At 43.3% G+C, this 22,458-nt stretch overlaps 1 protein-coding gene across 5 annotated transcripts in view; it reads right to left on the reverse strand.

The window, feature by feature from the left end:
* The window catches only part of LOC132391401 (beta-adducin-like), a 142,737-nt gene that overhangs the window by 63,426 nt on the left and 56,853 nt on the right, over positions 1–22,458 (reverse strand). Inside the window, exon 2 of one of the 5 annotated variants that reach the window (XM_059964571.1) lies at positions 6,961–7,102. The exons of 3 other annotated variants lie outside the window; for them this stretch is intronic. Coding sequence is in view for 1 of the 2 variants with exons in the window: in XM_059964539.1 (XP_059820522.1) it covers positions 104–211 (108 nt within the window). In the remaining variant the exon portion in view is untranslated. Of the gene's footprint in view, positions 1–103; positions 335–6,960; positions 7,103–22,458 lie in introns of those variants that run through there. One more of the 5 variants, XM_059964539.1, reaches the window with a different exon arrangement.

Consider the following 22,458-nt stretch of genomic DNA (forward strand, 5'->3'; position numbering starts at 1 on the left):
GAAGGAGGGGTACCTGAGAAAGATGGCGGGCTGGTGAGAAGAGGAGGTGGTAAGAGGGTAACGAGACAGGGCAATGGAAATAGAGAGAATGAACAAGAAACACCATTTCAATTTGACTTTTCATTCCCATTCTGACATGTCTGTCCACGGCCTCCTCTGCTGTCATGATGAGGCCGAACTCAAACTGGAGGAGCAACACCTCATATTCCATCTGGGCAGCTTCTAAGCTGATGGCATGAACATCGTTTCCTCCAACTTCTGGTAATTTATGCCCTTCCCAGCTGGACTGTTTATTCCCCTCCACAGATGCTGCCTGATCTGCTGAGATCCTCCAGTATTTTGTGTGCGTCGTTCAAGATTTCCAACATCTGCAGGAGCTCTTGTGTATGTGGGAGCCTGAGTCTTAACTGGCAGAATTGTCCCACGGCTTGATATATCTGAAGCCAGAGAAAAATTAATAATAAAGAAATTAAGGAGGCAATAAACAAATATTTGGCATCTGTTCTCACAGTGGAAGACTTTGAAAGTGTACCAAAAATAGTAGGAATAAGGGGGCGTAAAGGGGTGTATGTGGGTGGAGAGGATTTATCGCCAGAGAAAAAACAACTCAAGAGATGAATTATACTTGGGCAGAGAGTGGATGCTTTGCCTGTGATCTTCCAAAATCCTCTCGATTCTGGAAATGTTCCAATGGACTGGAAAACCAGCAATGTAACCAGAGAGCGAGGGTGAGAGAGAAGGCAAGCCAATTAGTTTAACATCTGTTATTGTAAATCGCTAGAATCCATTATTAATAAGGTCACACAGAAACTGCATTCGTGTGGAAATTGTAGACCGCAATATTGTGTGCACAGCACTGTTGAATCCTCCCTCTCTGTTCCCCGACATGCTCTCTCTCCACCCCCCCTCCCCCATTTCAGGTTCCAAAACAGAAAGGGAGATGGCGGAGAGAGGGGGAGTATACTGTGAGGCAATAGGCCAGGTCAGGGGTCAACATCCATTGGTGGGCAACTAGAAATAAGTGAGCAGTGGGGTGGGGGGGGGGGTTAAGGCAGGGTGGGGCCTCCTCCTAGAAGTGGAAATGGCCAAATATTGGCTCTGTGCTTCCCCCCAGCCCAGGAGTGGGTGCAGCACCCACTCCTGATGCCACTCAGCCAAGTGGCACCACCACCTCCTCAAGGGCAAAATGTCTGGTCTTGCCAGTAATTAGTCCCTGAGCAATGTTTAAAAAGTAAACAAGGAATCTTAAAGACTCCTGCGTGGGTAATTTCTCAAGGGAATGATGTCCTTTGCAAAAGGAAGGTTGACTGTAAGCAGCAGGGTGCAGTTCATAGAGCCGTTGCCTCAGACTTCCAGCGACGCCAGGTTCAACCCGGCGCTGCGTATGTGGCATCTGCACATTCCCTCTGTGACTGTGAGAGGCTCCGGTTTGCTCCCACGTCCCAAAGACATGCGAGTTGGTAGGTAACTGCCTGCTTCATATTGCCCTTAGTTACATAGGTGAGTGGTTGAGGAGGTCATTGGGAATATGGGAAAACCACCACAGACAGTGTTTTTGGTAAAGTGTGGTGTTCCCATGGTGCTTGATTGGGGAGTTTGGGATTTAGATGAAGGGGTGATCATATACAGTATTTCCAAACTGAATCTGTGTAGGATTCATGAACCTGCCTGATGTTGGCATGAAACTGGTAGGCCGAAGTGCCTGTTTCCCTGCTGTATAATCTATGATTCTGTGTTAAAGACCATAAGAAGCTGAAATAAACCAATCAGCTTATCAAATGTAAGCTGCCATTCATTTGTGGATGACTCACCTGCCTTGTCCCTGCAACCCATAACTCTACCACCCATCAAAAATTTATCAGCCTCTGCCTTAAAATGACTTGGCCTGCAGGGCTGTCTGTAGCAACAAATTTCACAGATTCATCACAATCCATGAGGGATGGGATCTCACTGAAACCAGCTAAATTTTACGACCTACAGATACATTTTCAAAGACATTTTAGAACCCATATTCTCAGTTATTTCTGCACAGTTTTTCTTGCTTTGCATATTGGCTGTTTGTTAGTCTTTTTCTGTTCATGTACAGATTTTCATCAATTCTTGCATATTTCTCTTTTTCCCTGTAAATGCCTGCAAGAAATTGAATCTCAAGGTATATACAGTAACATGTAAGGACTTTGATAACAAGTTTACTTTCAACTTACTTTGAATGCAGGAGAATCTCATAGAAACCTACGGAATATTGATGTGAATGTGGAGAGGATGTTTCCAGTAGTGGAAGAGTCTAGGACCAGAGTGCTCAGCCTCAGAATAGAAGGGCATCTCTTTAGAATAGAGATGAGGAATCTATGGTAGCGGATGCTATTACACTTGGGGCATTGGAGTTCTAAGTTCAATTTGGTGCTGTCTGTAAGGCGTTTGTACGCCCTCCCCATGATTGCATGGGGTTCCTCCGCATGCTCCGGTTTCCTCCCACAGTCCAAAGATGTATTGGTTAGTAGGTTAATTGGTCATTATAAATTGTCCTGTGATTAGGCTAGGATTAAAAATATATGGGTTGCTGGGTGACGTGGCTCATTGGATTGGAAGGGCCTATTCCGTGCTGTATCTCTAAACAAGGTGGTGAATCAGTGGAATTCATTGCTACAGAGTACAAGTCATTGGGTACATTTAAAGCTGAGGTTCATAGGTTCCTGATTAGTAAGGATGCCAAAAGCTTCAGGGAGAAGGCAGGAGAATGGAGCTGAGAGGGAAAGTAAACCAGATATAATCCAATAGTGGAGCAGACTCAATGGGCTGAATGGCCCAATTCTGTGCTGAGAGATACAATGAGATTGGCTCACTCTTAGTGAATGGACCTAATCCTAGCCTAATCATGGACCTGAGCATTGGGGTCCAACATGGGTGGAGGGAGCAGATTGAAACCCAAGGAACACAAGCAACTACAGATGCTGGAATCTGGAGCAACAAGCAATCGAAGGAGAAACTCAGCAAGCCAACCAGCAGCTGTGTGGGGAAAGGAACTGTCGATGTTTCAGGTTGAAAACCTTCATCAGAGATGGAACATGCTGCAGGGGCCCAGGTCAAACTCACGATTAGCGAGTCCTGGCATCGATGGTCAAACACCGAAGTTGGTGAGCATGGAGGTAGAGGACCAAAGGTCGAGTCTGCAAGTCCAGGCCTGGGGTTGGAAGTTGGAAGCCTGAGCGTTCAGGGTCAGGGACTGGAGGCCTGGAGATGTCCTGTCCTGGGGCTGAAAGCTTGTCGATGTATGCAAGGGGGTGAGTGGGTGGGTGAGAAAGGGACTTGTTTTGCTGTTGTTGTTATTGTTGCCTTTCTTGGTCTGATGGTCACTGTGGGCATGCTACGTTGGCGCCAGGGAGCGTGGTGATACTTGCGGGTTGCACACCACCCCACCACCAGCACATCCCTGGGTTTGTTGGTCATTGACGCAAATGAAGCATTTCACTCCACGTTTCGATGCTCATGCGGTAGATATGCCTGAGTCTGAATCTGAATCTGTTCCCAACTGTCACAACACCACAGAGAAGCAATTGAAGGTTGCCAATGTCTGCTTGATTTTTCCAGCCAATGGCAGCAGCCGAACACATATGACACATTTTCCTCAATTTACCAATTATTGAAAACAAAAGTTTCAAATTGAGTGGTGTAAAATGTTTTCCCTTTGGTGAAAGATCAGAGAGCACTCAGATCCAAATTAGACAAATGAGCTTGCTGCCCCATCTACAAAACATTGGCTCCCAGCAGGAAACGTTCATGAATTTTAGAAAATAATTAAAACGTGGATAATATTTGATCCTTGCTCGGAGTGCGGGAGTGGGGCTGGAGAGCGGTGGGCTCCCAATCACAGTTATTAGCCTAGAGCGGCAGGATCACACACTGATTATAGTTCATTACTACAGAGAGTCACGCAGTCCTCTTGATTATAACAATTACACTGTCACATGCTGGCAGCCTGCTTTGTGAAGCTCTGGGACTGAAGGACGGACATAATACTTTCCTACTAGAGTTTATAAAGTCATAGGGATACAGTAGGGAAACAGGCCATTCAGCCCACAGATTCTGTCCTCACTCTCATGCACCCATTTATACTAATCCCACCTGGATAGAGTAGACAGGGAGATGATGCTTTCTATTGTGGGGGACTCCAGGACCAACAGACACAACATCAGAATAGGATGTTCCTTGAGGAGGAATTTCTTAGCCACAGGTTGTGAAACTGTGGAATTCATTGACACAGATGGCCAAGTCATTGGGTATTTTTAAAGTGGAGATGATAGGTTCTTGATTAGTCAGGGATTCGAAGGTTACAGGAACAAGAGAAAATCTGCAGATGCTGGAAATCCAAGTAACATACACAAAATACTAGAGGAACTCAGCAGGCTAGGCAGCATCAATGAGAAGGCAGGTGATTGGGGTTGAGATGGATAATAAACCAGCCATGATGAAAAGATGGAGCAGATTCATTGGGCAAATGGCCTAATTCTGCTCCTAAGTTTCATGATTATTCTCTCCACACCAGAACCACTCAAACCACTCCCCAAGCTGTCAGGCTGATCAACTCCTCCACCCATCAACCCATCGTACCACAATACATACACATCACCTAGTGTCACTTCATGTACATACAATTCGTCAAGTTACTTGAGCATTGTTTTATGGAATTGCTTTTATATTTATGTATTGTAATTCTTTGGTTTTTTTTAATTGTGTTCTTTATGCTTCTATTGTGTTTTTATCCTGCATCAGATCATTTTGATCTCCTTTATACTTGTGTACTGAAGAATGACAATAACCAATCTTAAATCTTCCCATACATGCCTCTAGATTTGAAACACTAAATGTACACAGTCTATTTCCCAGAGCTGGGGAAACAAGAACAAGAAGGTTTAAGGTGAGAAGGGAGAAAGATTTAATAGAACTCAGGAGGCAGCTCTTCCACCCAGAAGATGGCCAGTATTTGGAGTGAGCTGCCAGAGGAACTGGTTGAAGGAATTACATTACCAACATTTAAAAGACAGCTACATGGATAGGAACAGTTTAGAGGGACATGGGCCAAGCAGGGGCAAATGAGACCAGTTTAGTTAGTATTGCGACTGTGAACAAAGTCACTGAAGAGATACTGAAGCTGGTGATATCAAAATCTTCATTCAGCGAAACAAGCAAGAATCATACTGGAGACACTCTTGGAAGAAGAGAGCCCTAAACTCAAACTAATTTTTATACCCTTAAGATTAGTGACAACTCAATATTGTTTCAATTGTTACAATGACACTGTTTACTTCAATACTTAGGGTTGACAATGCTTCCTTTGAGTTGCATATAATTTTCAAACACTTAGATCTTCAGAGCAATACTCCAAACATTAGAGACTGAATGTTAATCACTGCTGTCTCTGACTGCATTCATGCATATGTAGATATTTTAGGTCAATGGGGTTTGCAATCAATGCCAGTCTGCAGTCTTGGAAATCTATTGTTCTGAGCTGTATTTTAAATTCAATCTACAATCCACATTCAGATCTGAACACTGGTTGCTTTTGAAATTAATATTTGCTATATTCCATAACTCCAGGATATGCTCTAACAGATGGGAATCTTGGTTGGCATGGGCCAGTTGGGCTGAAAGGTCCATACTCTATGACTCTGGATCTAGGGAAGTCGACAGTGGCCAATTAATCTACCAACTTTAATACACGGAACTTCACTAACACCTGTGGCTGCAGTGTTTGCTTTATCCAGAGCAGTTTGGACAGAGTGTTTGTCCATTAAGATTAGGTGGCATGGTGGCATTGCAATTAGTGCAACACTTTTACAGCACCAGTGACCCAGTTTCAATACCCGCCAGCCTTCCTGTCAGCTGGAATCAGTGTGGCCATTCTCCTCTGACCTCTCTCATTAACAAGTTATTTTCACCCACAGAACTGCCGCTCACTAGATGTTTTGTTTCTCACACCACTCTCTGTAAACTCAAGAGACTGTTGTGCATGAAAATCCCAGGAGATCAGCCATTTCTGAGATACTCAAATCACCCTGTCTGGCACCAACATCATTCCACAAACAAAGTCACGTAGGGGAATAAACTCTTCTCGGGCTTCCAGGAGGTACAGGTATCGATTATAACCAACGTTTCAATGACTGACTCTGCCATCTTCTTCTGGGATAATGCCTGGACATGTCCTGTTGGTGGTACTTATACTCCTGTAGTCCATCCCTCGTGAATGGTTAGTCCTCATCCAATCAGGTTTCCACTCTCCCACCTTGCTTACAATCAAATTCCAGTTCTTACTAAGAGACCTTCATCTTTGTTAAAATTATTTTCCTTTAATTTAATTTCAATGGCTTCCTTTACCAGGTGGTCCCAAAAGCCACTGACACAGAACAGTAGTAGAACAGAAAGTCAATCCTATGGCCACTGCGAATGTTCTGCTGTTGCCGATTTCTCCAGGTAACCCGAACAGTTACACTTCCTGTGCTCCTTCATGTGCGTTTCCACCATGTGTCCCATATGACCGATATATGCTGCTCCAGAGAGGTTGTTTCCAGTAATGGGGGAGTCCAGGATCAGAGGGCACAGCTTCATAATACAAGGATGTCTACTCAGAACAGAGTTAAGGAGGAATTTCTTTATCCAGAGAGTGGTGAATCCATGGAATTCATTACCAGAGATAGCTATGGAGGCCAAGTCAGTGAGTACTTATAAAGCGGAGGTTGATAGGTCCTTGATTAGTACAGGTGGCAAAGGAAAAAGCAGGAAAATTGGGTTGAGAGGGAAAATAGGACAGCCATGATGGAATTGTGGAACAGACTCAACAGGTTGAATGGCCTAATTCTGCTCCTATGTCAGGGCAATAAACTCAACTTCGTCTCTGCTGTCTACTATGCAAACAAACTCCTAATATATTGAGTCTTAAAGTCAGGCAACAGAGCTCTCATTCACCTTTTTCTAGAGTTGTTAGGTCAGCAGTTACTGCCCATCTTTAATTGTCTTTGAGAAAGCCGTGAGGAGATGACTTCATCAATCATTGCGACTCCTCAAGTGAAAGCAGTTACAGAGGAAGGTACGGCAATCAGTCCAAGGACTGCAAAAAATGGTAAATATAATTATTTTCAACCATTCAGTTTTTGAACCAAGCTGCACAACCTTCATCATTAACAAGCACAGAAAACCATGACCACTTAGGTCACTTTGCAATGAAGCGGACCTTTTATTTTGTTCTAGATGTGTTCTATATAGAGTTCAGAAGTCAGGAGGTTATACTGTAACTTTATAGAACTCTGGTTAGGCCACATCTGGAGTAATGCACTCAGTTCTGCTCGCCCCACTATAGGAAGGATGTCGAGGCTTTGGAGAGGGTGGTTTAGAGGGCATGCGCTATCACTGAAGGCTGGATAAAATTGGGTTGTTTTCTCTGGAGCATCAAAGGCTGAGGGGAGATCTAATAGTGGTTTATAAGGTTATGAGAGATAGAGGCATAGATAGAGTAGTCAGGGTTGAAATGTCTAAAACCAGAGGGCATGCACTGAAGGTGAAAAGGGGAAGTGAGGGGTAAGTTTTTTACTCAGACAGTGGTGAATAGCTGGAATGCACTGCTTGGTATGGTGGTAGAAGCAAATCCATTAGAGGCTTTAAAGAGATGTTTAGATAGGCACATGGATGTAAGGAAGTTGGAGGGATATGGACATTGTGTACGTAGGAGGAATTAGTGTCTGGGTGTTTTCTGATTTAGTTTTTAGCTTGTTGGCACAACTCTGTGGGCCGAATGGCCTATTCCTGCGCTGTACTCTTCTGTTTGTAAAAAAATTGTATAACTTATGCTTATGGTTTTCTTGTGAATGCTGCTAGTGATGCAGTTGCAAGTGAGTTTTTCATTGCAGCTCTGCATACGTGTACTTGTGCATACAGCAATACACTTCTGACTTTATATTTTAAGTCAGGATGGTATGAGACCCAGACTGAAAGTTGGTATTCCGCTGTAGTTGTGACCTTTGTGTACTGTGTCTGTTTGAGGCCCCCTTGTAACTTCCATTTGCCTCAATGACCACCACGATTCCCCCCCCCCCCCCCCCCACCGTCTCTGTTAGTTGCTAATGTTTTTTTGGGCAACTGTATGTTGTTGGGTGGCGAGGTGGACATAAGTCTCTACCAAAGGTGATGTAACGCGCTCCTTCCCTCCACTGGCCTGTAGGTCACTTTGTCCAGGTGTAGCACCTGCTTAACTCCCCGATCGGAGTCATATGAAGTCATGGGAGCAGGTGGTGGATGGTCATGAGCAGCTGGTGCATATCACAAGTCCTGGTTACGTGACCACTGATACCAGGCAGACAATCTCTGAGGAGTATTGATAATTGCTGGGGTCACCCGTCTTGTCAAGGCACTGCCCAGAAGAAGGCAATGGTAAACCACTTCTGTAGAAAAATTTGCCAAGAACCATCATGATCATGAAAAGACCATGATCACCCATGTCATATGACATGGCACTTAACGAGGACAATGACTGATTATTCTAATATAGTCAATATTTATGTTTTAACAGGTATTCTTATATGTTAAGTATAATGTTACACATGGATAGGAAAAACTATTTCAAAGCTCTGAATGGGATACTTTATTTATGATATATTTAACATTCTTTCAATCAGCAACAAAAAGTGTTTAATATTGTTACTTCGGGTACTTAGTGAGATCCTTGCCAGTCACGCAAACTAGTGAGGTTTTGAATATCAGGTTGCAACTTGGTTAAAGATAACTGAAGTTTACAACTTTTCATAGCATCAAGACAGTTAAAGAGATGCAGTGAAGAGCTTGACAGAAACCACATTCAACTAGGTAAGAGGTGGGAAATCCAATTAAAAACAACGTTGCTTTCTCCCAGAGCAGTGAACACATATTTTGACTATCACTAGTTTTGCAGCAACATTGCTTGTCGGATTAGAATTTTGCTTGAGCTATTACATCACTCTGCAGCTTAATAAGACATTCTTGCAATGTGGTGTCAACATCATTCATATTCACCCAAAATTAAATATTTAATTAAAACAGTAAACTTATTATGGGTCATTCAGAAATTCCTGTGGACCCTATGGAATCCCTATGGCCTCCTTTGAAAACAGCTGTTCAAACTGATGGACCCCTTCACCAACCCCTCCCCCTTGCTCCACCTACTCAACGTTAAATGTTTCCAGGGTGGAGTTTCTACACACTCTCTGTGGTGGTGTGGGTTTCTGTGGTGGAGTGGCAGCCACCCAATCTTCAAAGACAAGGCTCCTCCCAATTAGTGTTGGGGAACTGCCAAAAAGAGTCAATGGGCATGGTGAGAAAGAAATACATGCAGGGCTACAGGGGAAAATGGAAACAAGGGACACAAAAGTAAGTAGAAGAAAGTGCACAAAGATAATTACGCTGTGTCAATTTTCTGGAGTTCTGCAGGCACCAATGCATTAAACAGCCAAGGCCTTCTCCCTCTGAAAGCCAGGAAAAGAGGTGACTATTCCACGTTTCTATTTCAGATTTTCAGCACCTAGATGCTTTATGTACCCCTACACACAAGTTATTGATGTCAGGGTGGAGATACATCTCTATCAAAGGAGGTGTAAGCTGCTCCTTCAGGCCACCTTTGGGTAAGGTGTAGCACCTGCTTAGCCCCCTGCTCAGGGTCACGTGAGGCCATGGGGGCAGGTGATGGATGGTTGTTTGAGCAGCCGATGCATATCACAAGTCCTGGTTATGCATCCACTGACACCAGGCAGACAATCTCTGAAGAGTATTGATAATGGCTAGTGCCATCTGTCTTGTAAAGACACTGCCCAGAAGAAGGCAATGGCAAATCACTGCTGCAGAAAATTTTTCCAAGAACAATCATGATCATAGCCCATGATCGCCCATGTCATACAACAAGGCACATACTGATGATTATGAGACACAAGCTTATTGATCACCTTCTGGGATGACTTTACAACTTATATTCAGAGACATTTCTCTCACAACCTATTCCTTATAACCTTTGAGTCCTCACACGTGAACTCTGATTACAGAAGCTCACTTCTAAAGATTAAAGATTTTAAATATTAATTTTATTTTTGATATATACATCAGAACATATAGTGAAATGTGTTATGTGTGTCAAATCAAGTCAGCGATGATTATGCTGAACGGTTCACAAGTGCCACTGTGCTTCTGGTGCCAACTTACCATGCCAACAAGCTACCAGCTCTAACCATATGTTTTTGAATGAGGGAGGAGACCCACGCAGTCACTGTAGTACTTCAAACTCCTTACAGACAACAGCAGGAATAAAACCCAAATCTTACAGCTGGCGCTGTAAAATGATTCACTAGCCTCTACACCACCCATGGCACACTGAGCACTGCGGAAGAACAAAAGGATCAAGGAATACAGGTCCATTGGTCATAAATCAAAGTACTGAGTACAGGAGATGAGATGTTATGTTGAAGTTGTATAAGATATTGGTGAGGACCAATTTGGAGAATTGTGCGCAGTTTTAGACAGCTGCCTACAGAAAAGATGAAAGAGTCCAGAGAAAATCTTGTTGCTGGGTCTGGAGGACCTGAGTTATAAGAAAAGAAAAGATTGAATCGGTTAGGACTTCATTCTTTAGAAAGTAGAAGATTGAGGGGAGATTTGATAGAGTTATATACAAGATTATGAGGGGTATAGAGAGGGTAAATACAAGCAGGCTTTTTCCACTGACATTGGGTGGGACTACAATCAGAGTTCATGGGTTAAAGGTGAAAGGAGAAAAGTTTAAGGAGAACGAGGGGAAACTTCTTCACTTAAATGTTTGTGAGAGTGTAGAACGAGATGCCAGCAGAAGTGGAACTTGCAAGCTTGATTTCAACAGTTAAGTGAAGTTTTGATAGGTACATGGATGGTAGGGGTATGCAAGGCTATAGTCTCAGTGCAGGTCGATGGGAGTGGGCAGTTTAAATGGTTTGGGATGGACTGGATGGGCCAAAGGCCTGTTTCTGTGCTGTACTTCTCTATGACTCTAATTCCTCTGTACTTAATTATACACACCAATAACTTCCTACAATAGATGCTAAATCAATCTGTCTCCTTCCTCTAGGGACTGGGTGCAACAGTTTCACTTGGGTTTAGTTCATCGGGGGTTGGGCTGGGCCAAGGTTAGAACAAATAGCAAGGGAGCAAAGTAGCAGAAATGGCGGGGGAAATCAAATTATGCGGCAAACTGTTGCAATCTCTGATTTACTACACAACTTTCAGAATGAATGCAGTAAGTATTTGGCAGGGTGATACAAAACAGACACTGACATGGATGAATTGGGCCACTCGGGGTTAACGGGAGCCAATGTGGAACTAAGGACCGTTGTCCTTTAGCACTGCGTCACTTTGCAAAATAAAAGACAAATCAAACCCTAATCCTATTGGATTCCTCAATTAACTCCTTGAATGCTCTGGAACTATCTTCATCCATACTTCAAAAGCAGACCAGATTCATACTGAAGAGATCACACGACGTCTGGCCAAAAATTTTTTTCCCATTCCCATTCTGACATGTTGGTCCATGGTCTCTTCTTGTACCAAGGTGAGGCCACCCTCAGAGTTGGGGAGAAACACCTTATATTCCACCTGGGTACTCTCTGACCTGATGGCATGAATATCAATTTCTCCTTCTGATAGACAAATTCCCCCCCCCCACTTCATTTATTCCCCATTCTGACCATTTAATTATTCTCACCTGACTATCACTTCCCTCTGGGTAGTCTCCTCCTTCCCTTTCTCCTATGGTCCACTCTCCTCTCCTATCAGATTCCTTCTTCTCCAGCCCCTAACCTTTCCCAATCACCTGGCTTCACCCATCACCTTCCAGTTAGCCTCCTTACCCCGCACCCCTCCAGCATATTTTGGTGCCTTATCCCTTCCTTCTCAGCCCTGAAGAAGGGTCTCAGCACAAAACCTTTTCCATAGATACTGGCTGACCTGCTGAGTTCCTCTGGCAATTTGCATGTGTTACTTTGGATTTCCAGCATCTGTAGACTTTCTCATTTTTTTGATGCACTACATACAAACTGATTTTTTGTTGACTACATCACGGACTGAGGAAGAATCAAAACTCAGAAATAAATCATCACCCATGAGTGTCAAGTTAACAGTGCTGACTGCTCGTGGTGCTTTGATGGTGCATATTGAAGCACGAAGGCTGAAGCCCCAAGTGTGGGCATTCAAGAGTCCACAGCAGACTGATGTTTGCTTGGGGGTGAGTGGGAGGGAAGTAGAAATGGAACTTGGTTTGCTATGTTGCTTTGTCGCCTGGTTAAGTTGTGCTGTTGTGCTCTGCCGAGCACTGCAGGCATTGGAGTTCCTGAAATGACGTCATATCAGCTGACTGAGAAATATATAAAGGCCAAGCATTCAGAGAACACACCCAAAGCAACGGCACACTGACAATGTCTCCTCACATGGTGATGAGACTTCTGCAGGTTATTTGCCGGCATCAGAGAATAATTCAACCCGATCATTGTGGGCATGCTACGTTGGCACCAGAGTGCATGTGAAGACACTCGCAAGCTGCCCCCAGCAGCAAATTGGGTGTTAATGCAAATTTCACTGCATGTGTTGACGTCCATGTGATAGCTAAACCCAAATCTGAAATCTGAATCTAGCAGATCGTGGCGGTCCCAGCAGAGCGTTGGAGGACCTCAGCAGGTCAGGCAGCATCTTTAGAGGGTAAATGGACCACTCTCAGCCCAAAACAGTTTCTGTTCATTTCCCTGCCCAGCCTGCTGAGTCCTTCCAGTGGTTCGTTTGTTGTTCCAGATTCCAGCACCTGCAGTCTCCCAATGCCTTCTGATTTTTGCTGTAGTTTTGATCACGTTGTGTAGAAATAGGCTATACTTGCGCCAGTTTTTAAATCACACTTAAAAGAGCACTTTGCACCCATTTCCTGTTGACAGGGCTACAGGGGTAAGGTCTATCAAGGTCCGCCCAAACACAGGTTTCATTTCCCTGTCACAGAGATAGTGTGGCATTGTCATCAACATCTGTGGCTTGTTCAGTTAATGAGGAGGATCAACAGATCCTTGTAAATAACCCACAAATAAACAAGCCAGACATCATGCTGAAAGCAGCAATCTGCGTGAATCGAAGCATCTCTTCTGTCCACTTTTAACCCTGAAGGTAAACTTAAAGGTTGAGTTGGTAGTAAGGGATCGCCTTGGGGTATCTCTGCACAATTTTAATACTGCATCAGTGACTTCAGTCCTTGATGCGTTAGATAGAGCTCTGAAGCCAAACTACTAATTGAGCTTTCAATAACTGTGGTTGACGTGGGCATATCAGCAACAGTTAAAAGACATCAAGATACGTATATGGGTTGGACGATATGGGGCTAAACACGGCAGACGGTATGGGCAAGACAGCAGATTCGGCAAGGACCATTTGGCCCAAGAGGCCTGTTTCCATTTTGTAACTCTTTAAGGCCAAATCTTAGGTGACATCATTATCCCTGTCCCATCTACGGGTTCTGATTACGAAAGTAAGTGCCTCATAGATCCAGCAAGCCAGGTTTGATCCTGATCTCTGGCGCTGTCAGCGTGGAATTTGCATGTTCTCCCTGTGACCAAGTGGGCTCCTTTCAGATGCTCCAATTTCCGCCTAAGCCCACAAGTCACGTAGGTCTATAGGCTAATTAGCCTCTAGTGCAAGGGCTCCCAACCTCGGGTCCATGGACCCCTCGGTTAATGATGGGGCTACTGGTGGGCTCTGAGGCATAAAAAAAGGGTTCTGCTCGAGTATGTAGGTGAGGAATAAAATCTGAGGGGGGCAGTTGATAAGAATGGGGTGGAGAATAAAAACTGTGATTAATGGAGGAAGAATGCAAAAGGGTGCCTGAATGGGCCAAAGGGCCTGTGTCTCCCTACAGGTCTCATTAAAAATTGTGATTATGGTTACATTTAGAGAAAACATTTCTGTCAAGATGATGGCAAATAATTTTGTCTGTCTTCTGAACTCCAAGGAGATATCAGACTTGTACATGGGGAACACCACAGCACAATACAGGCGCTTCAGTCCATGATACTATGCTGACCTATCAACCTACTGCAAGATCAATCTAATCCTTCCCTCCCACATAAGCCTTCCATTTTACTTTCATCCAAGATTCTCTTTAAAGTATCTGCCTCTACCACCACCCCCGGCAAAGCATTCCACCTACCACAGTCCAGACGCATTGGTTGCTAGGTTAACTGGTCATTGCAAATTGTTCCATGATTAAGCTAGGGTTGCTGGGTAGCACAGCTTGAGGGGCCAGAAGGGAATTCTTGTGCTCTATCTCAATAAAGAAATGAAATAAAAATAAAAGTTGTGTAAAAGGGGTTTCTTCTTTTTTCTTTGTTACTGTGTATGTAATCAAAAGGGCTTCTTTGTCTTGTTAACTAGCAGGAATGCTAATTCACTGATAACAAGAATAGTATTCCTTTGTAAACCAAATGGGGATTAATATTCTTTCTTCTGAGTCTGTAAGCTTTTGTTGACGGGCTTTTGGGCAGATCGGCGCGAGGGGGTCGAGACAGAGGACGCAATGCTGTAAGCTGGGCGAGGAACGGACCCCTAGCGGGGGTCCAAGGCCCGGAAGTACTCCGAGGAGGGGGGATGAAGCTAGATGTGTTTGGTTGACCACTTCGGAGGGTCCTGAGCTGCGAGTCGAGGAGTTCGGAGGGGATCGAATGGTGGCCAGAAGACTTCAGTAATTGAGCTCCAACGGTTGTGCACGAAGTAGTTTGGACTTTGATAAGTTTGGCGCCTTTTCTTTATTTTTTTCTTCATATATACCGTATCATTATTAATCACTTAGTTATAGTAACCTTTATAAATTGTACTCATTTAATCGCATATGGTCTACTGTCTGTTTTTGGGCGAGGCGGGGACATCACACAGCATCCACACCAGCTGATTACCCAGTTTGGCGGGGCCGAAGGCTGCTCCCCCTAGACAAGAACGAGCTGAGTGAGCCTGAGGCGACCCAGGGGGCTACAGTTGAAAATAGCTAAGAAACAGAGAGGATTATGTGGTAACCTAGGCAGTAAGGGTAATCCTAGGCAGTTTCTAGAGTAGATTAGGTGGTCAGTACAACATTGTGGGCTGAAGGGCCCGTAGCCTGCTATAGATTTCTATGTTCTATATTCAAAAATCAAACAATCATCCCCTCTCTTATTAGCCATTTCCACCCATTTCCACTCTATCCATAGCTTTTATCATTTCAAGTCAAGTCACTTTTTATTGTAATTTCGAACATAACTGCTGGTACAGTACACAGTAAAAATGAGACAACGTTTTTCAGGACCATGGTGCTACATTAAACAGTACAAAAACTACACAGAACTACGTAAAACAACACAAAAACTACACTAGACTACAGACCTATCCAGGATTGCATAAAGTGCACAAAACAGTGCAGGCATTACAATAAATAATAAACAAGCCCTTAGGCACAGTTTATTCCAAAGAGCCCTAGCTGAGTCAAACTATCCTCATACGACATATACTTTAACCCTGCTAATAAGATGAAAGAACCTTTCCTCTTAATCTTTGTCATCCTACTGTCAAGTTAGGTTTATTGTCATTTAACTACATACATGTATACTGTCAAATGAGACAATGTTTCTCTGGACCAGGGTGGAAAACACAGTAGTACATATAACACACATATAACATCCAATAACTTGGGAAAGTAAGAATTAAGTCTGCAAATCCACAGCACAGTGGGATTGCACAAGGACACAGGAGGGAATAGGTCACTATGCCTTCAGCCCATCCCACCATTCAGTATGGCAAATCAATTCCAATTCTGTGCCAGTTTCCCAAAACCTTCAGTCGCTCAATCTTCCAAATATTTGTGGATCTTTCAGATAAACCTAATGATTTGGCCTCCATTGACCTTGGAGCTTTGTCTGTGTGTGCATATGACCATAAACGCGACTTTGAGAATTCCAGACACTCGCTGCCTCCTGTCAGAAGAAATTTCTGCGCTCAGTTTTAAATGAGCGGCCCCTTATTTTGCAGCTTTGTCCCCTTATCACTGACACTCGTTACAGCACAACACAGAACAGGTTCTTTGGTCCCTGATATTGTGCCAAACTAATTAAATAGTAATTACGTGCCATGAGATGACCGAACTTCCTCACAGGTCTCATCACTTATTAAGCACAAGTAGTTTCAAAGTACATTTATTATCAAAGGATGTATAATTTATACAACTTTGAGATTTGTTTGGTTACAAAGCAAGAAACCCAAAAGAACCCAATTACAAAATAAAGTCTAACACCTGGCGTGCAGAGACAGGGGAAAAAAACACAAATCATGCAAAGAGTAGAAGTGAGCAACAGTATTCCAAACAAAAAAGTTCAGAACCCTGGAGCAGCCCGGAGTGGGCCCAAAGCCTTGGTATCAGTTCATTATATTAATGAGAACGGAGTATTCAGCTATTAAGTGTAACACTGTTTACTTTTTAAACTTGTGTTGTTAATGTGCCTTCTGGAATATATTTTATAATTTGTCAATTTATTTGTGGTAATATTAGGTATGCCTTGTGTGTGAGTTTTACATACTGTGCTGTGCACCATGGGAAGGAGGAACATTGTTTCGTTTGGTGGTGTACATGTATGTTGTTGAACGATAATAAACCTGAACTGCTCTAACTCCTACTGTCAACACAATGTCCATTATCGCTCCATTCCCTTCACAGTCATTTGCCAATCTAAGAGTCTTCTTTGCCTCCCTATCATCTTTCAGGGGGAGATGGAACAAGATTGAAAGATGAGAAAATCATGAACAAGTTTTTGGGTTTTGTAATAATGGGAGAGCCTTGAGAGCTGAGATAGTTCTGAGCCTGGCAGCAAAAGGAGGAGGGCTGGACATGGGGCTAGCAACCCCAGCCTATTAAAGCCCAGAGAAGGCTCTGAAGACCCCATCCTTGGGATAGAAAGAATCTTCGCCTAGAAGGTGGACTACACCTGGGGAAGGCTTGAAGGACTATCCTGAGACAGAGGACTCTGGCAAGCTACAGTCGGCAACCTAGGTCCCAGTGGAGGGGATGGGTGAAGTAAGGGGTTTGAGAACTTTGAATTAACCCGGCCCCACTCACTGCACGGACCTGGCATCTCTGCACGTGCTGTGAACACGCATTTAATCTCCTCACAGTTTTAATCCAATAAATTGCAGAGGAAACCAGGCCAGAGCCCTGGAACACACGAAAGCAAAACACGCATCATGTTATTGATTACGCGTCACAGCTCAGGCCAGATGTGACATTCCAAAGCAGTTATTAATGTCTGATTTCACGTAGGATTTTCAATGTTATTCTTTTCAATTAACGAAATGGAAGGAAAGTGGTGCTTTTCAGTTCTTAACCCATTAATATGATCTGTGGTTTTAATAAGATAAGGCGTGTGTTATGGATGCAGGATTAATTCCACTGCTGTGCCACCTGTCAATCAAGGAGATGAGGGCAGAATAAAAGTTCAAAGTAAATTTATTATCAAAGTATGTATATGTCATCATATACTATCCTGACTCAAATTCTTGTACGCAATCACAGTAGAATACAGACAGACAGACATACTTCATTGATCCCGAGGGAAATTGGATTTCGTTACAGTCGCACCAACGAAGAATAGTGTAGAAATATAGCAATGTAAAACCATAAATAATTAAACAATAATAAGTAAATTATTCCAAGTGGAAATAAGTCCAGGACCAGCCTATTGGCTCGGGGTATCTGACCTCCGAGGGAGGAGTTGTAAAGTTTGATGGCCACAGGCAGGAATGACTTCCTATAAAGCTCAGTGTTGCTTCTCGGTGGAATGAGTCTCTGGCTGAATGTACTCCTGTGCCTAACCGGTACATTATGGAGTGGATGGGAGTCATTGTCCAAGATGGCATGCAACTTGGACAGCATCCTCTTTTCAGACACCACCATCAGAGAGACCAGTTCCACCCCCACAATATCACTGGCCTTACGAATGAGTTTGTTGATTCTGTTGGTGTCTGCTACCCTCAGCCTGCTGCCCCAGCACACAACAGCAAACATGATAGCACTGGCCACCACAGACTCGTAGAACATCCTCAGTATCGTCCGGCAGATGTTAAAGGACCTCAGTCTTTTCAGGAAGTAGAGACGGCTCTGACCCTTCTTGTAGACAGCCTCAGTGTTCTTTGACCAGTCCAGTTTATTGTCAATTTGTATCCCCAGGTATTTGTAATCCTCCACCGTGTCCACACTGACCCCTTGGATGGAAACAGGGATCACCGGTGCCTTAGCCCTTTTCAGGTCCACCACCAGCTCCTTAGACTTTTTCACATTAAGCTGCAGATGATTCTGCTCGCACCATGTGACAAAGTTTCCCGCCGTAGCCCTGTACCCCACCTCATCTCCCTTGCTGAGATAGAGGTGAACAATAGAATCAATGAAAAAGTACACACAAATGAAGATTGACAAATGACTGATGTGCAGAAGAAGACAAACTGTGCAAATAATCGTAGATGGGGGGGATGTTGTTGTAGTTTTGTTGCCATTTGCACAATTTTTTTTCACGTGGGGGGGTGATGATCATGTTGCCGTATGTGTGGTTTGTTTTTCATTTGCGCGTGGGGGGGTTTTGAAAACTTTCTATGAATGGCTTGCATGGTTTTCTTTGTTTCATGGCTACCTGGAGAAGATGAATCTTAGTGTTGTATACCACATACGTTGATAATAAATGTACCTTTGAATCTTATAACAATTACAGCACGGAAACAGGCCATCTTGGCCCTTCTAGTCTGTGCCAAACGCTTACTCTCACCTAGTCCCACTGACCTGCACTCAGCCCATAACCCTCCATTCCTTTCCTGTTCATATACCTATCCAATTTTTTTTTAAATGACAATATCGAACCTGCCTCTACCACTTCTACTGGAAGCTCATTCCACACAGCTACCACTCTCTGAGTAAAGAAGTTCCCCTTCGTGTTACCCCTAAACTTTTGCCCCTTAACTCTCAACTCATGTCCTCTTGTTTGAATCTCCCCTACTCTCAATGGAAAAAGCCTATCCACGTCAACTCCATCTATCCCCCTCATAATTTTAAATACCTCTATCAAGTTTCCCCCCCAACCTTCTTCACTCCAAAGAATAAAGACCTAACTTGTTCAACCTTTCTCTGTAACTTAGGTGCTGAAACCCAGGTAACATTCTAGTAAATCTCCTCTGTACTATCTCTAATTTGTTGACATCTTTCCTATAATTCGGTGACCAGAACTGTACACAATACTCCAAATTTGGCCTCACCAATGCCTTGCACAATTTTAACATTACATCCCAACTCCTATACTCAATGCTCTGATTTATAAAGGTCAGCATACCAAAAGCTTTCTTTATCACCCTATCCACATGAGATTCCACCTTCAGGGAACTATGCACCATTATTCCTAGATCACTCTGTTCTACTATATTCCTCAATGCCCTACCATTTATGATGGAGGGATGGTGGGATAGAGGGATAGATTATATTGAGAACATGAGTTGTTGACTCCTTGAAGAATCCTTGAAGATAGGTTGAGTGAGCTGGGGCTTTTCTCTTTTGAGCAACGTAGGATGAGAAATGACTTGAAAGAGGTGTACAAGATGGTAAGAGGCATAGATAAAATGGAGAGCCAGAGACTTGGAAATAGCTGATAAGAAGGGGCATAATTTTAAGGAGATTGGAGGAAAATCTGGGGCGGGGAAAATGTCAGATATAGATTTTTGTTTTAACAGAGTGGTGGGTGAGTGGCGGAAGACACAGTTACATTAGGGACATTAGATAGGTATATATAGGATCGAAAAGTGGAGGGCTATGTGGGAGGGAAGGGTTAGATTGACATTACAGTAGGTTAAAAGGCCAGCACAATATTGTGGGCCAAAGGGCCAACTGTGCTACGAACATCTTCAATCTACAAACAATGTAATGTTCTACAAAAATCTTCTATGAAAACAGCTGCCACATGCGGAGCAGATTACATAAGAGAAATGGAAATAATTTAAGTAGTGAACTTTCACTGATCAAAACAAAGACCAAGGACGTTCAATCAACGACTAAAATCTTGTAGTTCATACTTAAGCTGGGTCAGTCTTATTGAGTGGGTTTGGGCATTTCAATCGCAGTGATATTTGGAGACGCTGGGCATAATTCTGTATGTTTCTCTGCAGTTATGGAAAGGGAGAAGAATCAAGGTCCTGAATGGGGGGGTGGTGGTAGGGAGGGAAGGTCAATGTCAACGTTATAAGACAGATCCTGGCAGGAGTAAACAGGGAGTAGCTACTTGTAGTTATGTCTACAGCCAGCAACAGTGTAGGAGCCACGTATCTATTTTCTTTATGAACAAGAACCAGAGGCAGCCAGAATGGGTTTTTTGTAGTGGTTACTTGAAAACAAACCAAAACTGCTCAGAGACTAAACTTTTTGACCCTGTATGGCACGCTATCCACAATAAAGAAGGTCTAAGTCGAGGAAAGTACGTTCAATCCTTCATTAAAAAACCAGAAAAGACAAACAACCTTCTAATGGTAAAAAAAACTAACAAAACTATAGCTAGCTATATAAAGAAATAAGTAGCATTAGCGATCTTAATGTATTCAAAAAATTAACATTCTTAATTACAGTAAGTGATCAACAAATAAAATCAACCCTGGCTTATCCTCAATCTCGAATAAACTGACTTTAAGACAAAGTGTGAATACGTAACAATTATCTTTGCTTCTACCGCACGCCCCCACCCATGTGAAAAATTACCCACAACAAACGCGCAACACAAACTACAATACAGACAGACAGACAGAAAATCGATGCACGGCTCCAACAAACAGGAATCACTCAGCAGTGAAACTGCAAGAGTTCAGGGCCAAAGTGCTTTGGCAAGTGAAAAGACCCAAAGTCCAAAGAACTCTGGATGTTAAGGGATATTGAGAGCTGGATAAAGCTCCATAAAACACCATAGGATGGGTACAAAGAAACGAAAATGGGGAAGACTGTCAGTATAAAAAGTGTTTGGGAGGATGAGAGTCAAACAGTACATTAGGAGAGCAAAAAATGAACTTGGAATAAGACTGAGGACAAGCTTAAAGAAAATCTCAATGGAGTGTTATATTAAAGGCATGGAGTCACCAGGGAAAGAGTTGGGCCCACTAAGGACCCTCAGTGCTTTGCGACATAGAAGGTTAGTGAGGTCTGAAATAAATACTAAGAAGAAGGATGTTGTGGTGGGGGATTTTTCAAAGGAGGACTGCGAAATTCTGGAATGCATCATTGTGAAGGAAGAGAAGGTATGAGGTGTCACAGCAGACTGAAAGGTGGAGAAATCCCCAGGGTCCAACGGCATTTATCCATGGCTGCTGTGTGGGACAAGAGAAGGGAATGTGATGATAATAAGCCAAACAAGCTTCTTTAACACAAGAGGCTCAGCAGATGCTGGAAATCCAGAGCAACACACACAAAATGCTGGAGGAGCTCAGCAGGTCAGGCAGCTGAGTATTCTGTGGAGGGGAATACACACTTGACTGTGTATTCCTCTCCATAGATGCTACCTGACCTGCTGAGATCCTTCATCATTTTCTATCTGCTGTATAAGAGACAGGTTGTTGAAAGACCATTGAAGGGTTCCCTAATACTCTGACCTCACAATCTACTTCATTATGACCTTGCAACTTATTTGTCTGACATGCACTGCGCTTTCTCCATTACTATAACACTTCATTCTACTTGCTTTTATTGTTTTACCTTGTACTAACTCAAACTACTGATGTGTGGACACTATCTGTATGGACTTCATGTAATACAACAATAATAAACCAATTTATGATTTTACTCTGTACAGTAAAACCATCTGGGGCACAGTAATACCATCTCGGTAGCCTTTAACCCGATGGCATGAACCTCAGTTTCTCCTTCTGGTAAAAAAAAATGTTTCTCTCCACCTGCCATTTTCTTCTGGCTTCTTCTCACCTGCCTATCATCTCTCCTGGTGCCCCTCCCCCTTCCCTTTCTCCTATGGTCCACTCTCCTCTCCTACTAGGCTCCTTCCTTTCCAGCCCTTTACCTTTCCCACCCACCTGGCTTCACTTTCTAGCTATCCTCCTTCCCCTCCCTCTACCTTTTTACTCTGGCATCTTCACCCTTCTTATCCAGTCCTTGAGAAGGGTGTCGGCCTGAAACATTGACTGTTTGTTCACTTCCATAGATGCCACCTGACCTGCTGAGTTCCTCCAGCATTGCTCTGGATTTCCAGCATCTACAGAATTTCTTGTGCTTATGATTTGTATATTTAATATTTTTCTCCTTCTGGTTCAATATGAAACTGATGTACATTTTCACACAATGGCAATGAAAACTCCAGAAACATGTCAGCTGCAAAATACACCTGAAATTATCACCATCTGGGACCTCCC

The sequence above is a fragment of the Hypanus sabinus genome, chromosome 1, assembly GCF_030144855.1.
Source record: "Hypanus sabinus isolate sHypSab1 chromosome 1, sHypSab1.hap1, whole genome shotgun sequence".
In the NCBI taxonomy this organism is placed as follows: domain Eukaryota; kingdom Metazoa; phylum Chordata; class Chondrichthyes; order Myliobatiformes; family Dasyatidae; genus Hypanus; species Hypanus sabinus.